A 26,174-nucleotide genomic window follows, 5' to 3' on the forward strand; every position below is an offset into this window, starting at 1 on the left:
GTTCTAGTGGCCAAATTGTAGATGCAGCTCAAACACAAGGTAGCATTGTGGAAAGCAAACATAAAGTCACGCTCTCTGGGAGCATTTGTGTTGAGGAGACAAGACCCAGGGTCCAGAGCACTCAAATGTTTAATGTCCAGGAAAGCCTTGGACTAAGTTTCTGCCTGATGCTCCCTTTCCCTCTCCCTTCCCCCTTCCCCAGTCATTCTTTGCTTGAGAACTGAGTACGTGGAAGCCAATTCTAAGATGGGAGAGGATGAGAATGGGCTCCTGAGAGCTGGTGAGTTGAGGCCCTGTGTTACTAGAGTATTAGAGCATCACCTGATGCCAGCAAGATCCTGAGTATTTAAGGAGAGCTAACATGCTAAACCTGTGGTTAGCATTCCCAAGTATGTCTCCTCCAAAGTCTCTGTGGCCCTTGAAACATCTTTATTAAAAAAAGAAAAGAAAGATTTATTCACTTACTTTGGGGGGGTGGTGGGGGGGAGAAGGTGAGAGAGAGAATCTCAAGCAGGTTCTCCACTGAGCCAGGAGCCTGACATGGGCCTCAATCTCATGACCCTGAGATCATGACCTTAGCTAAAACCAAGAGTTGGCTGCTTCACCGATTGAGCCACCCAGGTCTCCCTTGAGACATCTTCAGAACAAAACCATGTATGTAGGATCAACAGCCTTGGTTTTAGGTTCCCGCTTTGTTACAGTGATATGACATGGAACGGACTCTTTACAAATCTTATGTGTGAAGTAAGTAAACAATTCTCGGATCTACTTCATATCATCAAAATCAAAATTAAGTGATATTGGTGAAATGATGTGTTAAACAGTAAAGCATTAAACATATAACCATGTTTTTGAAGTGATTAGAAGGACTATCACTGCTGTTATTACTATTATTTTTCTTTAAGGATAACCCCACTCTGTGCCTCATTCTGTACTCCTTTTCCTCCTTTTCATTAGGCTTTTTCTCCTTACCATTAGAGATAAATCTCATAACCAATCTAACAAATTGACCAGAAGCTATCACTATACATCTAGTATTTCTATCCTCCAGAGAAATAGTGAAATTTAACATATAACATGATGATGGGAGGTAGAATTTAGACAGGAGTGATGAATGTGAGAAGCTGTATTAACTTAAAATTCTATTTTGTGGGGATGAGCCCCTCCAGTGCCCCTCACCTAAAGCTGCAGATGGGGTACTACTTTTACTTATACAGGTAGCTATTCAGTGTGACACTTGACATGTTTTTAGTGTCTTCAAGCATTCATACTGGTCTTTATAGGCTTTATATTCTATACAAAGCATTGCTCTTTTAGAACATGGGGTGGCTATATTAAAGATAAACTGTATTCTAATATGTTGCTGGAAAGACAAATCACAGGATTTTAGGAGGGGGGAGAGGGCAGAAAAAAGTAACAATATCCTAAGGAGGTTCTTATATGCAACTTGGTTCTGTTGACATGGCTTTCTCAAGGGCTTAATTTGACTTCACACTGCCTTTCATTTTCAAAGGATTGTTACCAGTGACAGAAGGGACCAAGGAGAAGGAGAACTTTATATACATCAACATCATGCCCATCCAAGGTGCAGAGCCATGGGGTGTAACTCCTTACCAATACCACCAGGAAATCATTTTGGATCACAGAGAACTTTGTAGTGATGCCTATGTTGAATTTAACCACTCCTTTACCCTACTTACCCCAAATGGGATTTCAGGCTGTGCATCTACCCTGAATTCTAGTCCTCTATCAAAATGTGTTAATCATATTAGAAAATCAGAGAACTACAGAATTTCCCAGTGGAAGGACGAAAGCATCTTAGAAATCATTTATTTCAACTTTTGGAATCTAAGACCACAAGAGAGTGACTGTTCTGTAGCTGCTCTAGATTACATGGGTGCTGGTGGTTTGTATTTCTGAGCATCAGCTTTGCTATTTTTTTATTGATGAGAGACATGGGGGAGGGGGCAGAGACACAGGCAGAGGGAGAAGCAGGCTCCTTGCAGGGAGCCTGACGTGGGACTCGATCCCGGGTCTCCAGGATCATGCCCTGGGCCGAAGGCAGTGCTAAACCGCTGAGCCAACTGGGCTGATCAGCTTTGCATTTTAATAAAGGATTGCAATTTTTAAACCATGAGTAAGATGAGCATTTCAAGCACCCTGGCAGGCAAGTAGGAGAGATCTTAGAGCAAATAGGGCTTTAGATATTTCTTAGTTCACAAAATGTAGAACTTGATGCATCCTGTTTCAGGTGAACATCACCAGCAAGTTCAGGCATGTAGCTTTAATTTTAAAAGTTGAGCAACACTTATTTTCCTCCCATTCTCAATCTCATCCTACCACCTACAGTCAGTGCAGACAGGTAGATAGAGATTATATATGCTAGATTGCAAAGGTAAACATATTACCATGTATTTAAGAATCTCTGCTGTGGACATTAAAAACCTACTTACCCATTTATATTAAATAGACTTTCAACAAGGTTAATTACTATTCATATTTCCTACCAGAACTATATCTCAAAATTGTCATGAGAGAAACAGTGGCTGATGTTTTGCTGCTCAAGAAAATTATTTCCTCCTTCTTCAGGGGTGTGAAACTTATTATCACCAAAGAAGAATTTACTATTCTTGATCTCTATTTCGTCATCTCTACTCATCCTTTCTTTTCATTATTTGTATATTTAGTCTCTACCCTATACTTAAACATGTTGAAACTTTGAATGTCCCCCAAAGATATACTCAAAAAGGCTTGTAGACTCTCTTGCTAAGCATTCTTGCTACCAGCCATCAGTTCAACATTATTTTACTTTGATATCTCGGCTTCTCAAAAGCTGGATAAACACTTAAACTCTATATTCTCTTATGGTTCTGGGAGTCTAAAATACGATTCTTGCTAATACTTGTCCCCCCAAAACAAAATCCTCATAAATGCAACCTGCTTAGGAGCTAGTGGAAGGGAAAGCTGGAATGGGCTTTGTACTGCTAGAGAATGGGGAAGGATGGAGAAGGATGGAACCAACATGAAAGCCAAACTTAGAAGGGGAGCAACCAGATAGTCCTCTGCCCAATCTTTGAATCATCTTCTCTCAAATAGTACCTTTCTGTAAACTAGTAAAGCCAGTTTAATGCTATTTTCTAAACAGGGAAAAGGATCAGGAGTCAGAACTATGTTTAAGTTTTCTATAAAATAGCTGTTGCCCCTTTGGCTACTAACTTAAATGGGGGCTGAGTATTCTCATGATTCATGTGAAGATGTTAATACCTATTTATTACTTTTCTAGGATGCTGTGAGGATCAACTTAGTAACATGTGTTGAATGGATAAGTGAACAGTAGGTAGAAAAGTGCTTTGAAAAGTTAACTATATTTTTTAAAGGCAAAGTATAAAACTAAAGCAGTCATATTATTACCTGGCTTTGGACTTGCTATGGTGGTATGAATCATCTAGTTTGTGATTGGACTTAATTACTACTATTAGATCCATTATCCCAACCCCACCTTCTCATCCCATAATTTTAAGATACCTGTTTCTGTTTTAAATTCTCAGCTATCCTCACATGTAAACGACAGGATTTAGCTTGTTCAGTTTTTGGTGTTGAATGCATTCTTTTATTTTTAGATATTGTTTATGTGGGATAAGCCCCAGTTTGTCAAGGCAGAAGGTAATCTAAACTAAATCTTCCATTAAGATGTTGTTACCTCCCTCTAACCTCTTCCTGTTTTCAAAGGAGAGCCAGGAGAGGGTAATAGACTATTACAAAGAATGGAAGAGTAATGTTGGGAGTTCCAGCTATTAAGGAAATCAGAGAGGAGGGCTTCCTTACCTTCAAATACATAGGAATGTTGGATAAACATTTACAAAATAGCTAATTGAGAAACAATGAAAGTGACTCCACCTCCCAACCTGGTCAAAATGGTCAATGTACAGAGGAACCAAAGAACCAAGGAAAAATTCTAATTAGCTTAATAACTGGGTCTTGGAGCTTCAAAACCCACTTGGGAAGATGAGCCCAAATTGCACATTTGTTTTTGAGAGGCACTAGAGCTTAATTACCTGTATAAAGTCAAGAATTAGGAAAAGTGCACATAGAGAAATGGGGACTCTAAGATTGCACTTCATGACTGAGGAAATCATCAAAGAAGTGGCCTAGGCCCTGGGGAGAAATGGTCACCTGCAAATATTTAATGCCAGGCCAATGACATATGATTATGTGAATGAGAATTCATACCATCCACTGGGTTCAGTGAACTCAAGCCAAGAAATTAATAGAAAGATCATAACAAAACGGGAGAAAATGAAAATGCTCTACAGCAGCAAATGAGAAACTATGTGTTTGGGTGTTTCTATATCTAGAGCATAGGGCTCCAACTGAACACACCTCATCCCTTCTAAGATGGGCTGAGGGTAAATGCTATAAATCATACAAAGAACACACTAGAGAGAATATTTATACCTCAATGACTAAGGATTAAAATAAGACACTAAGTGATTTAATAAGCATACTTGAAAAGTCTAAAGATAAATGTCTGGAAGTCTTAAGATATAACAGGAAAGTGTGGAAAAGGACAATGTTTTAAAAAGAACTACTGTGTGATGCCTGGGTGGCTCAGTGGTTGAGTGTCTGCCTTCTGTTCAGGGAGTGATCCTGGGATCAAGTCCTGCATGGGGCTCCCCACAGAGAGCCTACTTCTCCCTCTGCCTATGTCTCTGCCTCTGTGTGTATGTCTCATGAATAAATAAAATCTAAAAAAAAATTAAAAAGAACTGAAAAATACTGATACAAGGGCATGCAATCAAGATCTTTAAAAACTCAGTAGATGGATCAAGTAATGGACTAGATTATTGAAAAACAAAGGGAATGAATTGGAAAATAGATGAGGCAATCACTCATAATGTAGCTCCCAGACAAAAAGATGGAAACAGCAATGCTAAGTGAAGAGACATGCAGAATTATATAAGTTCCAACATAAATCTAATGGTAGATTCAGAAGAATGATGAAGAAAGAATGATGAAGAGGGTAGAGATAACAATGAAAACTTTTCCAGAGTTGATAAAAGAGGAAATTTTGAGGAAACCACTAAGCCACAAGCATAAAAAATTAAAAAAAAATCCTTACTCAACAGTGAAACTATAGACAAAGAATATCTTAGAAATTATCAGAGAGGAAAGACAGACTAGCAGAAAGTAGGCTGACACAAACTTCACAGAAGGAATAATACATAGTAGAAGATAATAGAGTTCTTTGCTGAGTAGAAATTCTGGTCAACCCAGGTTTATAAATTCACCTAGACTATAAAGAATTCAGGAGGGGGCAGAGAAAACTTTTTCAGACACATAGAGAATGAAGAAAGCTTAGAAGTCTTAAATGTGAAGAACAAACAATTTTCATCAATAAGAAAATGAAACCCAGAAGAACCAGAGTTTAAGAACAAAATCCTTGGCAAAATGTTAGTAATGCTAAAAAAAAATAAAAATAAAAAATTAAATTAAAAATGGGAAGTATTTTTTTTTAAAGTGCTAGACAAAAATGACATGGAAAATTGCAAGGAGGAGACCAGAATTAAAGCATTTGGAGGTTCTTGCGGTCAGGTGGAGCAAAACAATGTTATTAATTTGGGAGTTTGATAAATGTCTTAAAAATGGTAAAGTAATAATAAAATAACCTGAATAGAACATCCAAATTCCAGAACAGTAGAGAGGAAAAAGAGAGACTAAAGAAATTGTATGGTGACTTTTCAAGCACTAATAGGAAAGGTTTTATTATATGTGCATATATGTATGTATGTGCTGGATGCTGAATATTTTTCATAGCTTACAAATCTATTTTCATTTAATCCTGTGTGTGTGTATGGTGTATATGTTGTAAATGAAAGCAAAGTTTCAACACATACATAGACCTAGAATGACAAATTTTCTAGGTTATTCCTTTGTAGCAAGTACAGTTGTATATACTGCTACAGTTAACAGATTATCTCTGAGAAACCAGGCTGCAGGTACAGGCACTTCTAGGGGACCTTTTACATGTTATTTTCTGGTCAGTTTTTGAAGGAGCCAAAGATCTGCCATTTTGTGTGTTGCCAGGCCCTGACATCTTTTATATCAACTTTCCTCTAATGATAGTTAACATCCATTGATAAAGACAGCATATCACAGATCCCCTTTCAAAAAGGACTCTGTCTAGAACGCTTTCCATACTCAGCCTTCATGGAGGCAAGCATAGAGTAGTTCAAAAAGGAAAATGATTTTCTACTCTCTCATCTTCCTTCCAAAATGATTGACAAAATTGTACTTTCCTTGTTTAAGAGCCTGTTCAGTGTTTTCTTGTTGTTTTTTGTTTTTCCTTCTGTATTCTGTAAAGTTTTATGTTCAAACTAGAAGTGAAATATTCTTTTCAAGTTCCTACTTTTCTCCCAAACTGATCGTTTTTACATATTGCAGTCATGGATGAGTTCTGGTCTTGCCCTTGTCTTTAATACTTTAACAGCCATCTATATCCTCTGAAACATTTTTTCAGCATACAGCTATGTAAAAAAAAGTAGGTTACAAAAGAACATGTGTAGTATAATCTCATTTTACTTTTTCAATCTCATTTTAATGAAAAAAATGTGTGTCAGCAGAGGAAAAATTGTAGAAGGCTGTCCACCAAAATGTTAACATTGGGTATATCATTGTTGAATTACATAAACTTATTGTTCTTTTTAACTTTCTCCACTGTTTAATGTTTTTTTTTTCCAACAGCAAGCCTGCATTGCTTTTATAGACAGAAAAGTTATCCTAATTATTAAAAACAGAAAACTAAACCATTTTCATCACAGACTGCATTCCTGGTTGCACCGCTTGGGTGATCCTATAGGTTGCCAAAAGAAGGGAGACAGTATGTAAGTACACAGAGCCTTTGAAACAATATATGCTGTGGTTTGAGAAGCTACTTGAAAAGCAGTTGTTGCCAACTCTGTTTTTCCTATTCAGTTGCAGTTAGGTTTATTTTAGGAATAAGCCCACTTCTGTGGTGGTAATTGAGATGTCATAGTATGGTAAAACCAACATGAAAGTTGAGTATCTTATAGAATGCTACACCTCAGACCAGTGCAGTAAGTCTTAGAATTCTGAAGCACTCCTTATCCCCCTTATCTTGTTATAATTTTTCTCCCCTGCTATCCCTCAGAATTTATCTTACTCTATAAAAAAAACCTTGATTTTTAAAAAGTTTTAAATTTAAATTCCAGTTAAGGTACAGTGTGTTATTAGTTTCAGTCTGTAACATAGTGATTCAATAATTCTATTCATCACCTGGTGCTCATCTCAGCAAGTGCACTCCTTTATCTCCATCACCGAGTTACATGATTTTTAAGAAGTTTATTGCCCACTGTCTATCTCCTGTTCCAAGAATCTAAACTCCTCAAAGGCAAGCTCCTTTGTCTCTTTGGTCAATGTTGTCTTTCCAGTGTCCGGTGCACTGCGAGTGCTCATTAAATACATGCTGAAGGTAGAAGTACACACTAAATGGTTACATAAATAGGGAGGGAGCAGTGGTAACACTAAAGGCTGGGCAACAGTAGAAATGAGAAGGTAAGAAAGGGGGATAACATGGATATGGGGACCTGAGGAGCCTAGTCTGGCTGTCACAGAGGATCTTTGGAGGTGAGTAGTATCAAAGCTGGGTGGTTGGGATGGAGAGAAATGCTAAAAGGGATTTGAAAGTAAAAAGGAGCAATTCAAAATAAGGAGTGAGCACACTCAGGGGATGTGCTGAGAACAGTGAAGATTTCCTAACATGGCATTAAGTTAGGGCTCTGCCACTGAAATGGAGGGAATAGTCTCTTTCCTTGATTTACTATAAAGGAAAAGTGGATACTGGTATAAAATTCAGAATAAGAACGGGTGATGGTTTCTTTCATTGTCTGTCTGTGATAATATTACCTGAGTCAAACACTCAGGGTTTAAAGGCTTTGCATTTGAAATCATTTTCAATTCAAACCACTGGCTATGCAAGACAGCTATACTCGTGCAGAAACAGAACATTTAAGGAGATACAGACCTTTTTATTTAGGCTTCTCTGAAACTCTAATTAAATGAAATGGATCTGTGCCTCATGCTTAGCTCTGATTTTTTCATACAATGCATTTGAAAGGCATACCGTGGATATGTATTTGAGCATTTTGGTGATGCTAATTTGTGATGAGTGCGGATAGAAATGAAATTCACTCAGTATAAAATGTTTACATGCTACAGTGAGCACGCCTTTGCTGTTTCTGAAGAGACAGCATGCCTTTTTGCTTAGTCCACCTTCTGAGGGTGACATGTCAGGGAGTTCCTCCTGCCATGGAGAAATCTTGTTACACTGGAAAATGGAAATTGTAATTAGGATGGGCAGAAGAGATCTGTCTTCTTTCTAGAATGTGCATGTCTTTTAAAAGATTTCCAAGCTTCATGAAAAACTATTTTAGTCCTCATATTATCTTGGATTAATGGCCCTAGAGGATTTTGTTTTATTTTTTAAATTTTTCAATTATTCAAAGGAATACCCAAGATGGTAGAAACGATTGCAATAAAATAATCTAGAATTGAAAGGGAATCTAGTCTGAGGAGTCCTAGACTGAGGAATGTATTTTTCCTTGAGATTAACCTTTGACATCCTTGCTTGAAGGGAAGGGGTAGACTTCCTCAATCTAAAAGGAGGGTCTAATCATGAGACATTTAAGAAGTGAAGAGGAAGAAAACATGCTGGAGAAATGGTGCAATGATAGTGGCTTAAAGTACATTAATCACTTTGCCACCATGTCATAGCAATTGATTTTGGAAATATTTCCAGCATGTTGGCAAGGCAAGCATTTTATATTATGGACTCTAGAGCTGGTGCTTTTGAAACGTTTCCTTCCCAAGCTTTGCTCAGTGGCCTGATTCTAGGACATTTAACTTTTGAATTAAAGATGATCATCTATTAAGAGTGAGAATCAGGCCAGATTAGATATCAATAGGGACACGAGGAGATTTTGAGTACCAAAGAAGGAACGATAGAACAAGTAAAGTGTTCAAGTAGTTTAGATAATCCTAAAATAGGGTTATCAGAGCAGTGTGGTAAGTCTCAAAAAGGGCAGGGGCAATTTGACAAAGAGGGAGTTAAAATTTATCAATGCTTTTTATAAAGACCTGAAAAATTCATTGCCATCAACATGGCCACAAAACCCACCAATGTGTTTGTTACTATATCTTTTGAAGCCTTTCAGAAGACCTAGTTTTGCTTTTAATAATATAGTAGTCAACATTGGAATGACAACTTTCTTTTTTTAATGGCTTTTTTTTAAATTTATGATAGGCACACAGTGAGAGAGAGAGAGAGAGAGAGAGGCAGAGACATAGGCAGAGGGAGAAGCAGGCTCCATGCACCGGGAGCCCGACGTGGGATTCGATCCCGGGTCTCCAGGATCGCGCCCTGAGCCAAAGGCAGACGCCAAACTGCTGCGTCACCCAGGGACCCCCTTTAATGGCTTTAAATGTGGCATATTAAGCTGGAAAGAACCAAATGGATCTGTAAGTTTGGTTATCCCTGGACTCTGGGAGGGAAGCTGAAACAGGTTAGGATGAAAAACACAGAGATAATAAGGAAGGACTGAGGAAGGGGCATATTTAGTTTAGAGAAATCCTGCCGTTTGCATTAAGTATAAGATTACCAAGAAGCAGAGACTGGCTATTGTGTTGTGTCACCCATGGGCTCATTGACCAGCTATAGTCTATTTCTTATCCTGACATGGACAACATTTTATGAAAAAAAAGGCAGAATAGATCAGATCTTAGAGCATTTAAAAAGCCATCCCAAACTTTCTCATCTCCCTATAATAGAGAAAACTAGACTCGAGAAAGTAAGCATTTGCTTGATTTTTCTCAGAGGAATCGGGAAAACACAATTGTTCTTTGGGTAGGAGCAGAATAGAATATTCTCCTTTCTGACTTCATTCCTGCACAAGTTCAGGAGAGCACTAAAGAACTTTTACTTTGTTCTCTGGAGGGAGAATTACTTGGAGCTAGGACATGTGGTTGTACCAGATTATCCCACTTGTGGTTTGTCATTTCTATCTGCGCTTCTGACTGGGTTGTAGTAGTAGTAGTACATATTTATTATTTACACCATGAATGTAATCTACAAAATTGGAGAAATTGGACAGTGAAGTCCCTGAAGTGATTTTATATGTGCCCTAATCTGACACTGTAATTGGGGTGAGAAAAGACAGTATGTATAAATCTCCCATTTCCTTTGATTCTACATAAACCCAGCCTAAGGGACATCTACTCTGTGGAGAGCTGACCTCTTTAACAGTGGCTCCTTTAAAAAAAAAAAAAAACAACAGTGGCTCCTCCAAATCAGTGACACTAAGCAGTTTTAAATGTAATTTGTGTCTGTCTATTGTACACAGACCATTACACTATCAGGACATTGATGGACAAGCACCTAGCATCTTATGTATAGGATCATGGATGGGACATAAAAGAAGTTAATATTCTAGTGAATTCAGGTGAAGTGCATGGAGCTTCTTTTCTTCTCCATTTGGAACTTTCAGAGCTCAGTGGGAGCCCATTGTACATAATGTGATCAAAGGACAAAGACTGTGGAAGCCTGCGGAAGCCTGCAGACCTCTTTAGAGAGACGTCAGATCCCCAGTATGACTTTGAATCTAATTCATTCATATCTGCCACTCAGAACATTTCCCCCTCTCCCCTTTGATTATGGAAATCCTACTGTCTCCATAAAAGGTTCCCTGGTTTTTCTGTTCTACACTGGTCTAACTCCCATCAATTTGAACTGCTTTCAGCACCCAAGGTCTGGACAGCAACATTTAGAGGCTACTTCTGGTTTATGTCCTGTTTCATATGAATTCCTCTTATTTCTATAATTACATTACAAACTCCTTAAAAGTACTTTTTAAAAAAGATCTTACCTATTTATTTGAGAAAGCAAGAGAGCATGAGCAACTGGGAGGGCAGAGGAAGAGGGAGAAAGCAGACTCTCAGCTGAGCAGGGAGTGCCATGAGGGGCTTGATCCCAGGACCCTGACAACATGAACTGAGCTGAAGGCATACACTTAACCTTTTAGCCATCCAGGTGCCCACACCACAAAGTTATTGAGGGTTAGAATGAAGTCTGATTTTTCTTTCAGGTCCTAATATGGAAGACTGACTGAAAGAAGAATGGATAGATAGTTTGATAAAACGAGTTTAGGAACTTCTAATAGGAATGAAGCTGAGAGTTTGTGATGTGTTGTTCTTTCTGATTATACAAAGTCATAAGCAGGTGGGGGGAGATTCTCATTTCCAGTTGGTGAGGAGCACCTATTCTGTTTATTACTGTTCCCTCCAGGAAGTCTCTCACCCTCCCACCTTCCCTCATTTCTTTTATACACCACACTTAAAATTAGAGGCATAACCTTGTTCAAGAATGTGCAAAACAGGAACATGGTAATGAACTCTTGTTGCTGCTATAAACTTGATGAATGGCTTGTAGAGGAAGGGCATTAAATGGCAATCTCAGTCCAGTGATTAGCTCTGCAGAATTCCTCCCTTGGAACTAACACAGACCAGCATAGCTTTCATTCTACTCTAGGTTTCCTATGAGCCCCACTGGTTGTGCCACAAATATTTCTCGGTCTTGGCTGGAGAGGGAAAGGAGGAAAGAAGCCTTCTTTGTTTCTTTCCAATGTTCTCACTGCTTTCTTCCATCTCACTTCCCTGAACCTTACTCAGAACTCTAGCTGTGTTTCTTCTGTATGAAGCCTTAGGCGCTATCTTGACCTGCACTTTCTCTTTGATCTTTGCCCATTTAATATCGCCAGGACATAAGTATTCATATTTAGCCCCCTACTTTTTTGCCTGAGATGCAAGTTTTCCCATGTGAATCATATAATGGGTTTGCTCATGAAATAGTTTTGTGAGAGTTGTGTTTTTCAGTGTCTAGCTGTGTTTATAGAGCACCAACAAAGGGACTTTCAGAAACTGAGACAATACTTCGATGAGTGACTAGTTATACTAAAAAATGAGTATTATTTTAGCTGTTAAATTTGATGACAGTGACAGAGTAAGATAACTTTGTCCCATTATCTATTATTTGATTATAGCAATGGAGCATGTGTTTTTTGTATCTTGTTCCATACTTTTCTCTAATTGTGCCATTTGTGCTTTATTGATAACTACTCTAGAGCAGGTACTGTGCAGGATCCATTTCTCTCAGATCCTCCATCATACAGTGCCTTACACAGGACTAGTATTTTTTAGATCTTTTTATTCCATATGGAACATGGATCAGCAGTGTTGGCCTTATCCAGGAGCTGGTTAGCACTATAGAATCTCAGGTTCTACCCAGACTGCCTTAGTCAGACTCTCCATATTTGATCTTCAAGTAATTCATGCACATTAAAATCTCAGATGCTATGGTGTAGGAGATACTTAGCAGGGACTCATAAAATGCTCATTGCATTTAATTAAAAGAAACATCCTCTCTTGCAGAGATGAAATCCTATATCTTAGCTAAGAAGTTCTTGTTGAGTCTACTTGTTACTAGGATGTTGATTCCAAGGAGAGCAGAGAAAAGTAGGCAAAAATAGGAAGAAAATGAGTCTATAAATGGAGCTGACTTATTTTTTTTTCCTTTAAAACTAATGTTTAAATGATATAACTTTGGACAATTTTTAATAACATACCTGATTGGAACATTGATTCTTTGGCTTGAAAAGACAAGTTTGCACTTGGATTTTCACTATTTGGATCAGATATCTGTCCACTTCTAGGGCATTTTTCTTTATTGCCAAGTGCTCAGTACTGAGTGGGAAGTAGGAGAACACTGAGCAGAAACACCTGCATATGAAGTTATGTACTTGACAGAAATACAAGGGTTACTTTTTTCTTCTGAGCTGGACTCGTTTAATATCCTGGACTGAAGGGACCATAAGACTCTTAAGACGTAATTTCTCTTTAATAAAGGAGAGGCAGCATTACAACCAGGAAAACATTATATGGAAAAAGTGCACAGAATGTGGCATGGGAAAATCTCACCTGCATGACCTGCTAGCTGTTGAACTTAGACCAATCGCCAGACTTCTCTGAACTTCATTTTCTCCCCTGTGGGATGCACACAAATACTTGCCTCCATTGCCACTGAAGAGTGGCATGGGAGATTAAGTGAGATATATGTATATGAGGCATTTTGAAATTATAAAATAGGTAACAAATGTAAAAATATTCAAACTACTACTGCGACAATTAGAATAAAGGAGAGCTCTGTGAATTTGTGTAGGTCTACTCTTTTCCATTAGAGAGAAAGAGTATCATTCTCCTGTATCATATGTGATCTGGAGTACCCTTCTTGTACTCATAGATACTATAGAATAATAAATTACTGGGTAAGCATTGGAGTCAGAATGCCTGGGCTCAAATCCCAGCTCTATCACTTATATGTGATGTTGGGCAAATTACATACCCTTCTTGGCTTCAATCTCCTCACTGTAAAACTGGGATGATGATTATTAAATAAGTGAATGCATGTAAAATGGCCTATCTCAGTTTATGACAAAATAATAATTGAACAAGTGACAGTGATTGTTGTTGATGATCACTGTGGGAACTCCTTGAAAGCAGGTACTGTATATCTTTGTCTTGATTCTCAGAACATCTAATAGTGACTGGCCCATAAGCTTCATCAAATCACTCTCTCATCTAATTAACATGTGTATTGTGGCTCAAGAAGAATTTGAGGAATTATTGACTGATGGATGGATTATACTTCTCTAGGTTTGCTTGGTCTGAGTTTCCCTCAAATAGAATAAACACAACAGCACATATACTAGTCAGAAGGTGTCGCCGGCTTGAGGAAGCTCATTAACTCTACAAGCCTCATCCTCACAGGTGTTCAGGGAGTGATGGAATTCACAATCATTTACTCTGTGAACCCTGATAAATCACTTGATAGATTAGCTAGTGTCATCCATCAGCCTGCACTTGTCTTGAGTACTTGACTAAAGTCTATAAATCTCTTCCCTTTAAAAAGGCCCAATCGCTGATCTCTGATTTGGCTTCATTTCCTTGAAGTTAGTATGGAACTTATTCTCTACTCAGGATTTTTTTCTTATGGAACTTGGTGCTACAGTAAGCCACCATCCTGTTGCCCCCAAAAGCAAATGTCTCCTTTATCAAATGAGAAGTCCTATCTTCAGAGTCTTGCTTGGTTGGACTGAGAAGTTACACATATGTATGAGAAGCAGGGAAGACAATATAGAGAAAGGTATAATAAAAGGGTACACTTGAAACATACATAAAGACGGGCACCTCAATTTTTAACATTCACTAAAGGAAAAAAAAAACAGCTTGAGTTCTCCTTCTGGTCAGTGAGTGAGTGAGGGAGCCCATCCTCAGCAGATGGAGTCTTGAAAGCATTAATGTCAGTCTAATTACAGGAAGCTTATCCTTCCTTCAAATTTCAGTTCATGTACACATGGGCCTTGCAGTCTAAACAAGTAAGCCAATCTGGATATGATTTTTTCGTGAATTAAAGTAAATCTCCTAAAGCACATGTGCCACATTGACTAAAATTGCACCATTAGCAGTTTAATCCTCTGAAATAGGTATTAGCTACTTCATGTCTTTTTAAATAGGCAAATTGTCTTGGAAGATCCAATTTATTAACTCCTTGAATTTTAGTGGTAGTACTTTCTTTGGATACCCTTATTTTTACTGGGAAAGAATAATAAAAAGGATTAAAATACTGAGACCCTATTTGGGGAAAATGTTCTGAAAGACTGGGAAAGAATCCAAGGAGTAGAGGTGGCAAATTCACAAACTTCACCTGCTGTTATCCTTCTATTGTGCCCAGCCCTGTGCTTGGTGCTTTGAAAGAATAGGAGAAGAGAGAAAGGCAAAATCAGTAGTCATTGTGTAGTTGAGCTGAGTACCATGGATGGGAAGCAGAGCAAATGGTCTCTCTTTATTATTCATACCTTGCATTTGTATGCACTTTTAACTTTTCAAAGCACGCTCACATCCAAGTGCAAATTGCATGTTTATAAAACACTTGGCATCAACAACTGCTATCTTCATGCCCAGACTCTCAGGCCCACTGGGGTGGTTAACTTCTACTTTATTCATTTAGGCCCCTTTGGCATTTATCCCTCTTATGCTTTTCCTCTCGGCCTGTTTAACTTCTGGAATGGTCTGAGCTATAAAAACACATCTCTGATCATTTGATTTCCATGTAGGCTGGCCAGGGTGGAGCCAAGCACCACAGGAGAGATTTATGAAGTATAAGATTCAGGTAGTTTATTTGTCAGGGGATGGGCAGACAAGTGGGTCCATATTCTATTTGAGTCTTTTACTGTTTAAAGCATCTTATTAAGTCATAAACAGTCCAGATGGATGTGGTTGTGATGGGCATGGGCTAAATGAGGAAATAAAAATAAGTAGTTTGTGCATTGATTGGAGCTTGCATTTAGATTGCATCTTTTTATTTTAATACCATTCTATTAAAAAAAAAAAAACCTAGCAGGAATCTCCAGGGCAGAGCCAGGAGGCTATTTTTAACTTGAGTATTATGCTGTCTTAATTGTATCTTCTCTAGTAGACACAAACATTGAGTTACTGGCAGAGAGGGAAAAAAAAAAAGCCCCCTTCATTTTCTGGTGTATCTGTGAGCACCGACAAACATAACACATTTGAAAGTCCCTCCCACAACTTGCCTTGTCAAGAAAGGTCAGAAGGGCAAATATGGCTAAAGAAGAAGTCTTAAAAGATAGAGAAGATGATACTGCTTGGCTCTTGATTAGAAAATAGAAGAAAATTGCATTTGACAGCAAGCCGGAAAAGCCTTGTTTTAGTAACCTCTGTCAAGTCTTGCTACCTGGAATGGGAGTCTTAGCTGCTGAATGAGAGATGCCAAGTGGAGGTCACCAGGACCATGAATGCCTTGAAGTGTCCAGTGGGTGGAGGATCAGAGATGGAATATATAAATGACAGCATATCCATGCTTTCCCAAGCAAGCGAGTGTCTATAATACACATCTTTATTACTATATGGTAATTCACAATCCTGCAGACTAAATATTTTCTCTATCTCCAACCCAAATTTATATGTTGAAGCCCTAATCCCCAGTGTGGTGGTATTTGGAAGTGGGAATTTGGGGAAGTAATTGCATGAAGTCGTGGGAGATCTTAGGATGGTGTTAGTGCCCATAGAATGGGATGAAGAGACCAGCGCTCTCTTGTGGCCATGTGGGGATAAAGTGAGAAGGCAGTTATCTATAAGCCAAAAACTGGATTCTCACCCAAACTGCCCATATTGGTACTCTGATCTTGGACTTCTATCCTCCATAACTGTGAGATACAAATCTTATTTAAGCCATCTAGTTGTATTTTATTATATCAGCTCAAGCAGACTAAGACAAATTTTTTTCCAGTATTCCCTCCTATATTTTCATCTATATTTTTCCAGTATTTCCTTCCAGCATAGAAACTACACTATCTTCATGAATAAAGCATAAGGGACTGAGATGTGGAGAGTTAAAAATGAATACTGTGTTGGGGGAATCCATAAAATCAGTACATCTCAGTAACTCTGTTTCCCCTTTTACACTTCCTCTCCCCCCAACATATAAAGAAATCAAATCAAAACCAAAATAGGCAAAAACCTAAGCATATAAATATGAAGATAATAAATTATTCTCTTTCTGAGCTGGACAGCCATTAGATATTGTAGAGTTTATTTTAAGGACCCACCTAGAAACAGTTGAAATAAGGGGACTTAATAGGATTACTAAAACCACATCAACCCAAAATGTGACAAAAACCCAGCTTCTTGTATTCTTGGTTGAAGCAATAAATACAACAAAAATACTTATTTTTAGAATATTTATGGAGAACAGGAAATGAGACAAGGACTTTAACCTTCTAGACACTAACTCATGTGTGACCTGGGTCAATTATGACAACTTAATTGGCCTAATCTTACAGTTCCCAACTGCTGACTAAGTTAATTTGCAATTTAACAGGGAGCTCAGTTTGTAAACTCTTGGACCTAAGCCAGTCTCATCAAGAGCTTTACCCAGAAATGGGTTGGCACACTGGAAATTGAAGGCAAAAAAATGCTGCAGGAAGAGACTTATTCCCTTCTATGATTGTCCCATTAGAAAATGACTCTGTGTTCTGGTTTATGGAAGTTCCAAGCACTTAGGTATAGAAATTCTCTCTTCTATTTATAAATGGCATCAAAGAAAGCTTTCACAGCCATAATTTTTCCCTTGGTCACTCTTATATTTTAGTAGAATGATTCTGGAAAATGGTAGATACCAACAAAAAAGAAGCCTTGGGTAGCAGAAAGGACCAGACTACCTTGGGTTCAAATGCTAACTTTACCATGAAAGGACCCTCTGATGCTGTTTAGTTGCTTAACCTTGCTGAATATTAGTATTCCTGCTTATAAAGTGCAGATGAATGGAGATGTAATATCTAAAACTAGACCCAAATAGGTACTAAATAATTGTTTCTTTAAAAGCAACTTTAGGGACGCCTGGGTGGCTCAGTGGTTGAGCATCTGACTTTGGCTCAGGGTGTGATCCTGGAGTTCCCGGATCAGGTCCCACATTGGGCTCCTTGCAGGGAGCCTGCTTTTCCCTCTGCCTGTGTCTCTGTGTCTCTCATGAATAAATAAATTAAAATCTTTAAAACAATAAAAAGCAACTTTATTGTAGTGTAGTTTGACAAATAATAATATGCACTCGTTAACTGTTCCAGTTTTTAGAAGTGGATATATTTTGTAACAACCACCACAATCAAGATATAGAACATCTTTAACAGCCTAGAAAGTTCCGTGTTCCCCTACCCAAACAATCTCCACTATCACTGTTGGCCCCATGCAGCTACTGATCTGATTTCTGGCACCACAGTAGATTTTCTTTTTTGGGGATTTCATATAAATAGAATCATATGGTGTATATTCTTTTGCATCTGGCTTTCTGTTTTACTTGGTATATTGCTTTTGAGATTTATCCGTGTTGTTGTATTAGAAGTTGTATTTTGGAGTAGTAGTTTGCCATGTGGGGAGAACAAAATGTGTTTACCTCCTGACCTGGTGATGAGTCTGGGGTTCTCCATTTTGAGCTATATGAATAAATCTGTTAGGAACATTCTTCAACAAGTCTTTGGGGTAGACATATGTTTTCATTTCTCTTGGGGAAATATATTATAAGAAACTGTCAAACTCTTTTCTAAAAAGATTGTACCATTTTGCGTTCTCACCAGATGTGTATGAGAATCTCAGTTGCTCCATAACCGATCAATACCTACTATTATCTACAAATAGAGATGAAAATCCTTAACAAAATATTGACAAAAGTCTGTGTGTGAATGATACTTAAAAAAATGCAAATTAAATCATTAAATTGGTTGTTGGCAATAACCCATTTAATTCCCATGATCAACTATGACACTCAAACTTGTCCCCATAACCTCTAAGGTACTCTACAGTCTCACCCCCAGCTGCTGCTTTGACCTCATCTCCTTCCACCCACCTTTTGTTTGTTCTTCAGCCACAATGTGTAGACACACTACATAGGTTTATGTTCCTTCTACAAACTGGATTAAGACTTAAATATCATCCACCTCAGGACCTTCTTTTTTTAAAGATTTTATTTATTTATTTATTCATGAGAGACACGGAGAGAAGGCAGAGACATAGAGGGAGAAGCAGACTCCCTGCAGGGAGCCCGATGTGGGACTCAATCCCAGAACTCTGGGATCATGCCCTGAGCCAAGGCAGACCTTCAACCGCTGAGCCACCCATGTGTCTCCACCTCAGGACCTTCAACAGTGAATATACCTTAAAATCATCAAGGGAGCATTAAAAAAATGATCAGTTCTTGGCCCCACCCTAGACAAATGAAAACTCCCTGGAAATGATAGGCCTGTAGATTATTTTAAGAGCCCATCAGGGGATTCTAAAATGCAATCTGAGATGAGAACCACTGAACCTCATTTATCCTTTTCATGCCCAGGGTTCATATCCTTCTTCCCATTCAGGGGTCTAACTCTTCCAACACTGGCCTCCAGTTGTTAACCTGTTAGCCTAGTGCATCATCAGCCTACACCTCCCTTGCTTTACTCCAGTAGGTGGGACTCAAGTCTCCTTTGCCTATTAACTCAGAAACACAGACATCTAGGGTAGGAACCAACATACCTTATCTAACAAGGAGGTGCCCAGGGAGGCAAAGCAGATTGGAGCCCAGATTTCTATCAGTATAGTTTTGGGTGCCTGATTTTGTTTCCTATTATGTGTGTTTAAGTGAGCCCAAAGAAATGAGAAATTGAAGGATCCTCAACTTTGTTTTTTTGTTTGTTTGTTTGTTTGTTTTTAGCATATTTGCACCAGTTCTCATTTAATAAATTTCTTCTTCTAGAAGTCCCTCTGTTAAGTTAACTTTTCTTTCCCCAGTGATCTGGGGGTGGAGGCTGAAGTGTTAGACTAGTGTTCTCATTTTTATATGTAAATAAATCACTTGATTATATTTTTTGTCCTTATGTTATCATGAATATTTCAAATGAATTTTGTATGGTTCATATTTATGGCTTGGGAGCTATTTCACATTTTGGCTCATTGCCGTCTCATCTGCATATACCATATCTCAGCTGATGTTGATTGGTCTCATTTACATATTCATCATGCTCCTATTTTCAAAGATATTTTGTTATAAACTGGCTTTTCTTCCCCCTCCAGTGTTATAATAGCACGTAGATGTGTTTTTAAATTGCACTCATTTCCATACATAATTTTTCTGGTTACCATAAATCACCACCTTGTCACCTACTCCCCCCACCCCATTCAGTGTAATCTTCACACTTTATACCAAGCTGACATATGGCTCTGAAGTAATTAAAGACAATGTAAACAGTTTACAGTGCACTTTTGCAAAGCCACTTCACATTGCAGAGAGTTTAATGGTTGCTTTTCCCCCAGACATTCCCAAAGCAGTGAAGAGTAGGGAGGTTTGAGATAGCGATGCTGACTAAAGCTATGGTGTGAGCAGCAATCATTTCATTTCTAAGAAAGACTCCTTTCTCTTTGGACTCCTTATAGAAGCAGAGGTGCTGGGTTGATGAAAGAGGAATCACAGGCATGGGTTGGGCAAAGTAACAGGATTCTTTAAATCATTCTGAAAGGACGAAGAAGGAAGAATCAAACAAATCCTCAATCACCCAGGCCACAGAGACTTGTCTCTTGGGGTTGAGAACAGGACTAATTTTCTTTTTCAACATTAGTTGTTTGCCCACCCACTAGCATCTGGTCTCTACTATTTTTCCAGCAGTGGCCTCAGGGTTTGTTAGTGGTTCTCCCTCTCCCACTCCCAAGTCCATGTGGTTGGGGTGGGTATTTTCAACTCTAAGAATGGAACCCATTAGCCAGGCCACAACCACTTTGAGCAATGGCCTTCCCTTAGTTGTAGTGGTTGGTCCAGGAATGGTTGTGTGATCTGAACAAGTCTTTCTAAATCTTAAGACTTTTATGAGCTTGAGCCAAAAAAAAAAAAAAAAAAAAGTCGAGTCTTTCAAGGAACTCAGGAGATGCGCAAGCAGAACTGCTGCTGGTGTCTTGCCACCAGGCTAGGGTGAAAGGCTGAAGCTAACATAGTTTAAGGGAGACCTGAGTGAGATGGAGAGGCTAAATCCTAAGGGCATGGGACCTGAGTAGAGCTGTTTCTAAAGCCATTCCTCCTCTCTGACCATCATATTAAATGAGCCATTAAATTTTCTGCTTTTCCTTACGGTATCTGAGGTTTATTTTTCTTTGGTCTCTCAAAATAGAAAGTGTCCTAACAAATACGATGTTTGTATTACTTACTTTGAACATATTATCTTGTGCATTTTTGTCCTGTATTACATTTTAAACTATAACTATGTAAGTGCCTAGATCATAGTAGATTCTCAGCCAGTGTTCTTATGCTTATCAACTCCTACATTATCACTATCATTCATATTATTCAGTATTTTTGTTTCTGAATGTCTTGTCTTCCCAATTAATCATATTTGTTGATGCGTTTTTATTCATACATCTATCAGTTACTTATTGTGCAAGGCACCAAGGATCCAATACTGAGTAAAAGCAAACATGTCCTTGGACAGTATAATAGGGGAGTTTGAAATTAAATGATCACATAAATAAGTGTAATATTGCTAAAATGAAAGACAGCGCAGAGACTAGTGATAGCAAAGTGTATGTAGTAGGGGGTCTTGCCGTAGTTGGAGAGGTCAGGAAGGGATTTTCTAGGCTAATAACAGTGGCATGGGAATCTGAAGGATGGGTAGGAGTCAACTAAATTAAAAGCCAGAGTGGAAAAGATTTTCTAGTCAGGAGGAACAGCATGAACCAACTAAGGCTCATAGTAGGCAGATAACACAGTACATTTTGTGAACTGATAAAAGGCTAATCCAGCAAAGGATGGACTATGAGAGGATCTCATTTCTTTTTCTTTTTCTTTCTTTCTTTCTTTCTTTCTTTCTTTCTTTCTTTCTTTCTTTCTTTCTCTCTCTCTCTCTCTCTCTCTCTTTCTTTCTTTCTCTTCTTTCTTTCTTTCTTTTTTTTGGTGTGTGTTAAGAGCAGTGGTAAAGCATGGCATGTGTGTGTATGTAGCAGGACATATGTGGAAGGTAAGATGATTAGATAGGAATTTAGAAAATGTCACACTGGTTGCCATGTAGAGAATGCATAGGAGTGAGTGCGGAGCTTGCTGGTAGATAGGGCAGCGCAAGTAGATAACCATTGCAATCATCTAGGGAAATACTACTGTATCTGGAGAAGGAGGTAAGTGGACAGATTAGAGGTATAGCAAGGAGATAAAAGCAGTAGGACTTGGGGTTGTACTTTAATAAAAAGTTATACTCTGACCTCACCTTTAAAGAACAGTCAAGGGATCTGGAAAAATTGTAAATTCTAAATACAATCTGATAAATGTCCTATTGATAGTATGGACACAAGATCATGGTTTGGAAGCCCTGGGAAAGTCTTGCAAAGGCTTTACAGAGGCATCAACATTTAATCTGGACCCTGGAGGACTAGCAGGATTTCTTTTCCAATTTCAAGTGAAGTTTTAGGCAGAGGGCCAGCGTCTACATGAGATGAGTGTGAAAATATATTTAATAATGAATTAACTAATTCACCTGTAACTATTGTTTGATCCTGCTATGTACCAAGCATTGTCCAAAGAACCAGTCATCACACTCTAAATAAGTATGATGCCTGGTAATGATAATGCTTGGGAAATGGCAAATTTTCTGTCTGATGAGACTGTGGGGAATGCAGTACACATGGTGGAAATATAAAAGGCTTTGTGTTTTGTGCCAGGCACTTAAGACTAAATCCTATGGCAGTGAGACTCCTTCCAGTTTCTTCTGCAAGAGAGTTTGGGCAGTGTGGGTCTGGCAGCAGGGAGTTAGGGAGACTGGAGCTGGGGTAGGTGTGACAGCCTCATGTAACAGGCTATCTAGGTGTTGATGAGACTTCAGACCTAAGAGCATGTGATCGCAGCAGGAGTGAGAGAAGGGCTGGATTCCAGGGATGTTTTTAAGGAAGAGTCAATAGGACTGGAAAAGGATTTAGGTATAACAGATAGAAAGTGAAGGGATATTTTGAACTTTCCTTTTCGGGAATCTAGGCAGGTGGTAATGTTGGGCAATATGGAAAGATGAGAAATTTAAGCTTAAAGACAATGAGCTAGTCTGGATATATTAAACTTGCACTAGTTGTTTGATTAGGTAGAGATGTTTAGGAGTTTATTTCAAAACAAGAATTATGGCCTCAAAAGAGAGATGGGAGTGCATTGAAGGTCCAGGAGCCCTCACAGTAAGACATCTTTTGATAAATAATATAAAAAGAGAAAAATATAAAAAGGAAAATGGTCAAAATGGAGCCCTGGAATATCTGAATATTTGAGAGGCAGCTGACGAACAAGAAAGTTGGAAAGAACTGTCTATGGAGTAGTGTGGGAGTCTAGCAGAGTGGACAGAAGGGTGTGGTGTCACTGAAGTTAAAAGGGGAATAACTATTAGGAAGAATGGTAGGAATAGTCAATGACATCAAAAGCTGTGTATAAGTTAAGTACAAAGAACACAAAGTAGAAGTCACGAGATCTGGCAGTTCCATCATGGTGTTGGGATCTTTCATAGAATAACTACATGCTGTTAGAGAATTTATGGTCCAATAGCAAGAGGGCTGGCTGAGGAGTGAGGGAAAGGAAAGGACAAGGGGGCAGTTCACAAGAGTGGGAGTGGCAAGAAAGAGGAGAGGTAAAACTTTGCCACACATGCAGAATGAATGAAAGGGATTTTATGATTCATGGAGAGGGAGATATTGAAGAGGAAGCCAATACTTACTAAGTTCAGGAAACTGACTAAAAACCAGATGAAGAACAGAAATACAGGAGGTAGGTCAGGAAAGGAGATGAGAACTCATCACTGACCAAGAACAGAAGGTGAGACAATGGATGAAGGGAAGCATAGAGACTGAAGGGTACAGTCTATTTAGAGTTCAGTTCGGTGCCTGGCCTTCTATTACAGAATGTTTTTGAAGCCTTAGGACATAAAAAGTGTTGGGGGGAAAAAAAGAGATTGCTTTAATTTTATTTCAGGCACCTCACTGTGTCAGTATGGGCTGATTAATAAAGATGTGAGCTAGAAATGGACAAGCTGTGTTTGAGGAAGTTAAGGTGTTTTTGAGCCAGCTGCCCTGTCTCTGGGATTATTGTTGTATCAGCTCAGTTTAACGATTTATGTCACTACTGGAAGGTCCCGTTTGATGCTGAACACCCAATAAGGAGTCAATTACACCTGCTGGATTGAATTTGCTTAAGGTTGGTTATTTGTAGTATCTGGTCTTTCTGTCTTTAGAACAATATCCATGCACTTATAGGGCTGCATGGGGACAAGGCATATCTGATAAGTGACATTTTGTTCATGTCCCTTCCAGACAGGGCAATGGCTAACCCATCCAGGAATACATCTTGAGCAGAAAGCTCTCCAACCCTATTGGATCTTTGTTTCCTTTGGTGAGCCCTGCTCCAAAGAGTGCCCCATCTCCCAATTCCTGTGAACATCGACTGTCCTCAAAAAGGTAAACCTGGAAGACAACAGGTTTTAAACTGGGCTCTCATCCAACTGAGGATCCTTACACTTAGAAATTAGAGATCACAGAAGTCATCTCCTTCTTTTAAAACTCCTTCCTTAACCCACAGATGGGGAAACCAAGGCCCCGTGAAATACACTGATTTATTCAAGGTCAAACAGTAAGTTTATATTAAAGTTAGCTCTCCGAAGTAGGATTCTGAACATCGTCTTCCAAGCAGGTGATGTAATTGCTGGGACAGATTGCCACTCTTTCTGCTTTATGTTTCCTTCATTAATGGATTTCTTTCTTGCTTCCTCAGACTTCAACAAGTATTTTTAAACGAGGGTGAAAGAACTGAGAGAAAAAATTGAGTGGCTTTAAGAAAGAGAAATGCATGTGACCTGGGGGGTTGCTTTCTTCTTACAATGAAAAAAAAATTGTTCCCTTCTGTGTAATCCATCTATCTGTTGCTATATTTATTGGTGTTTAAGTTCTGGCTGCCACTGTGGTAAAGAAAAGATTTTCCTGGCCCTTGAGGCCTGGGAGATGGGATCAAGAGCCTTCAAAGGAAGAGTGGGTTACTTTAAACATGGCAGATTTTATTCTGCTTTTTCCTACTGTGCCTCATTTTGCGAAAAGCCTACTTGGGGAGACCCCTACAGTAAACTAGTTCAGTAAGGAGTGAATGTTTGCATTAGCAAAGAAGTCTTCTCTTCAAAGGAAATCTCCTTCAGTGCTCTGAACTTTCCTAATGCTTTTAAATGTTGATAAATCAGTTACCACTTGTCAGCATGGCTTGGAAGAGAGAAGTCTAGAAAATCTCAAACACAAATGTTAGGCCCTGCTGTCAATTAAAAATTAATCAGAAATAATAATATCCCTGAAAAAGAATGAGTATCAGCTTTGGTTTATAAAAGTTACACTCACAGGTACTTCGGAGCAACACTTTAGAGAAGAAAAAGTGAGGATTGCTTAGATTGATCTTATGTTCATTTCAACAGCTGCACTCTGAAAGATTGCCCGTTATTAGGAAAGAAAAATGGGATGGGGTGCAGAAGGTTTTTCTGGCTTCTAAGCACAGAACACCACGCTGGATGTGATGTGAGGCTGCTGCCCACAGCCCAGTTGAGGCACTCACACACACTCACATTGTTGGGTACGTACATTTTCTCCAGGTCCCCAAATCCAGAAAATGCTCCTTTTGGGATGACTCGAAGCTTGGTGAGGACAAACCTCCTGAAAAAAGAGTGAACATAAAATATCACAGCCTGTTCTTTCACTAATTGGGAGCCTACTGTATAATATCAGTCAATAGCCAACATACACTAAGTGTAGTCATTTTAGTAGTTGTTGCAATTGCTTTTACATGATCTCTCTTCATCCTCACCACAAAGCAGTGACCCTCATTTTGCATAAGAAGAAACAGGTTTAGTGAGGTTAATAGATTTGCCCAGGGTCACTTGGCTGATCAATGGCAGAGCTGGAATATGAACCCTCTCATCAGTGCTCCATGTTGCCCCCTGTAGCCTTCTGCGAGGTCCATTCTCTTACACCAACCCCCCAAACCTCTTCTCTTATTATCATTCTTAGTTGACCTTGCTTCCTATTTCAAAGAGAAAATGAACCCAGTACAAGAGAACGGTGTTCATGCCCTCCCGTGACTTGCAGCCATTAAATCATCTGCACCTGTGCTTGTACACCCTTGCCTTCCCTCCCATTACCATGCATGACTGGGACCTTGGACCTGGCTAAGAACAGCCCCTCCAATCCATATCAGACCTCTTCTCTCTTCTAGTAGAAGTAACCACTATAGCAATTTTCCCCCTTCTTGCGTACATTTTATTCGGCTATTTTTGCTTTTCTACTGGATCCTGCCCATCACTGTACAAACATGCCATAATTTATTTCATCAAAAACAAAACAAAACAACCCTCTACCCTTAACCTCAGCCACCTTCAGTTTTTGCGGTTTTCTTCTACTTGAAATATTTGTCTAATCCTGCCTCCGAATTTCTTCCAATGGCTCCTCATCTCAGTCAGGAAAACCCCACA

The 26,174-nt window shown here is 38.9% G+C and overlaps 1 protein-coding gene across 2 annotated transcripts in view; it reads right to left on the reverse strand.

Moving 5' to 3' along the window:
• FSHR (follicle stimulating hormone receptor) overlaps positions 1–26,174 on the reverse strand; it is a 175,736-nt gene that overhangs the window by 64,757 nt on the left and 84,805 nt on the right. For both annotated transcript variants that reach the window (XM_055328935.1, XM_055328934.1), the window contains exon 2: positions 25,288–25,359. In XM_055328935.1, the coding sequence (XP_055184910.1) occupies positions 25,288–25,359 (72 nt within the window). The remainder of the gene's footprint in view (positions 1–25,287; positions 25,360–26,174) is intronic.

This window comes from Nyctereutes procyonoides, unplaced genomic scaffold (genome assembly GCF_905146905.1).
Source record: "Nyctereutes procyonoides isolate TBG_1078 unplaced genomic scaffold, NYPRO_anot_genome, whole genome shotgun sequence".
NCBI classification, from domain to species: domain Eukaryota; kingdom Metazoa; phylum Chordata; class Mammalia; order Carnivora; family Canidae; genus Nyctereutes; species Nyctereutes procyonoides.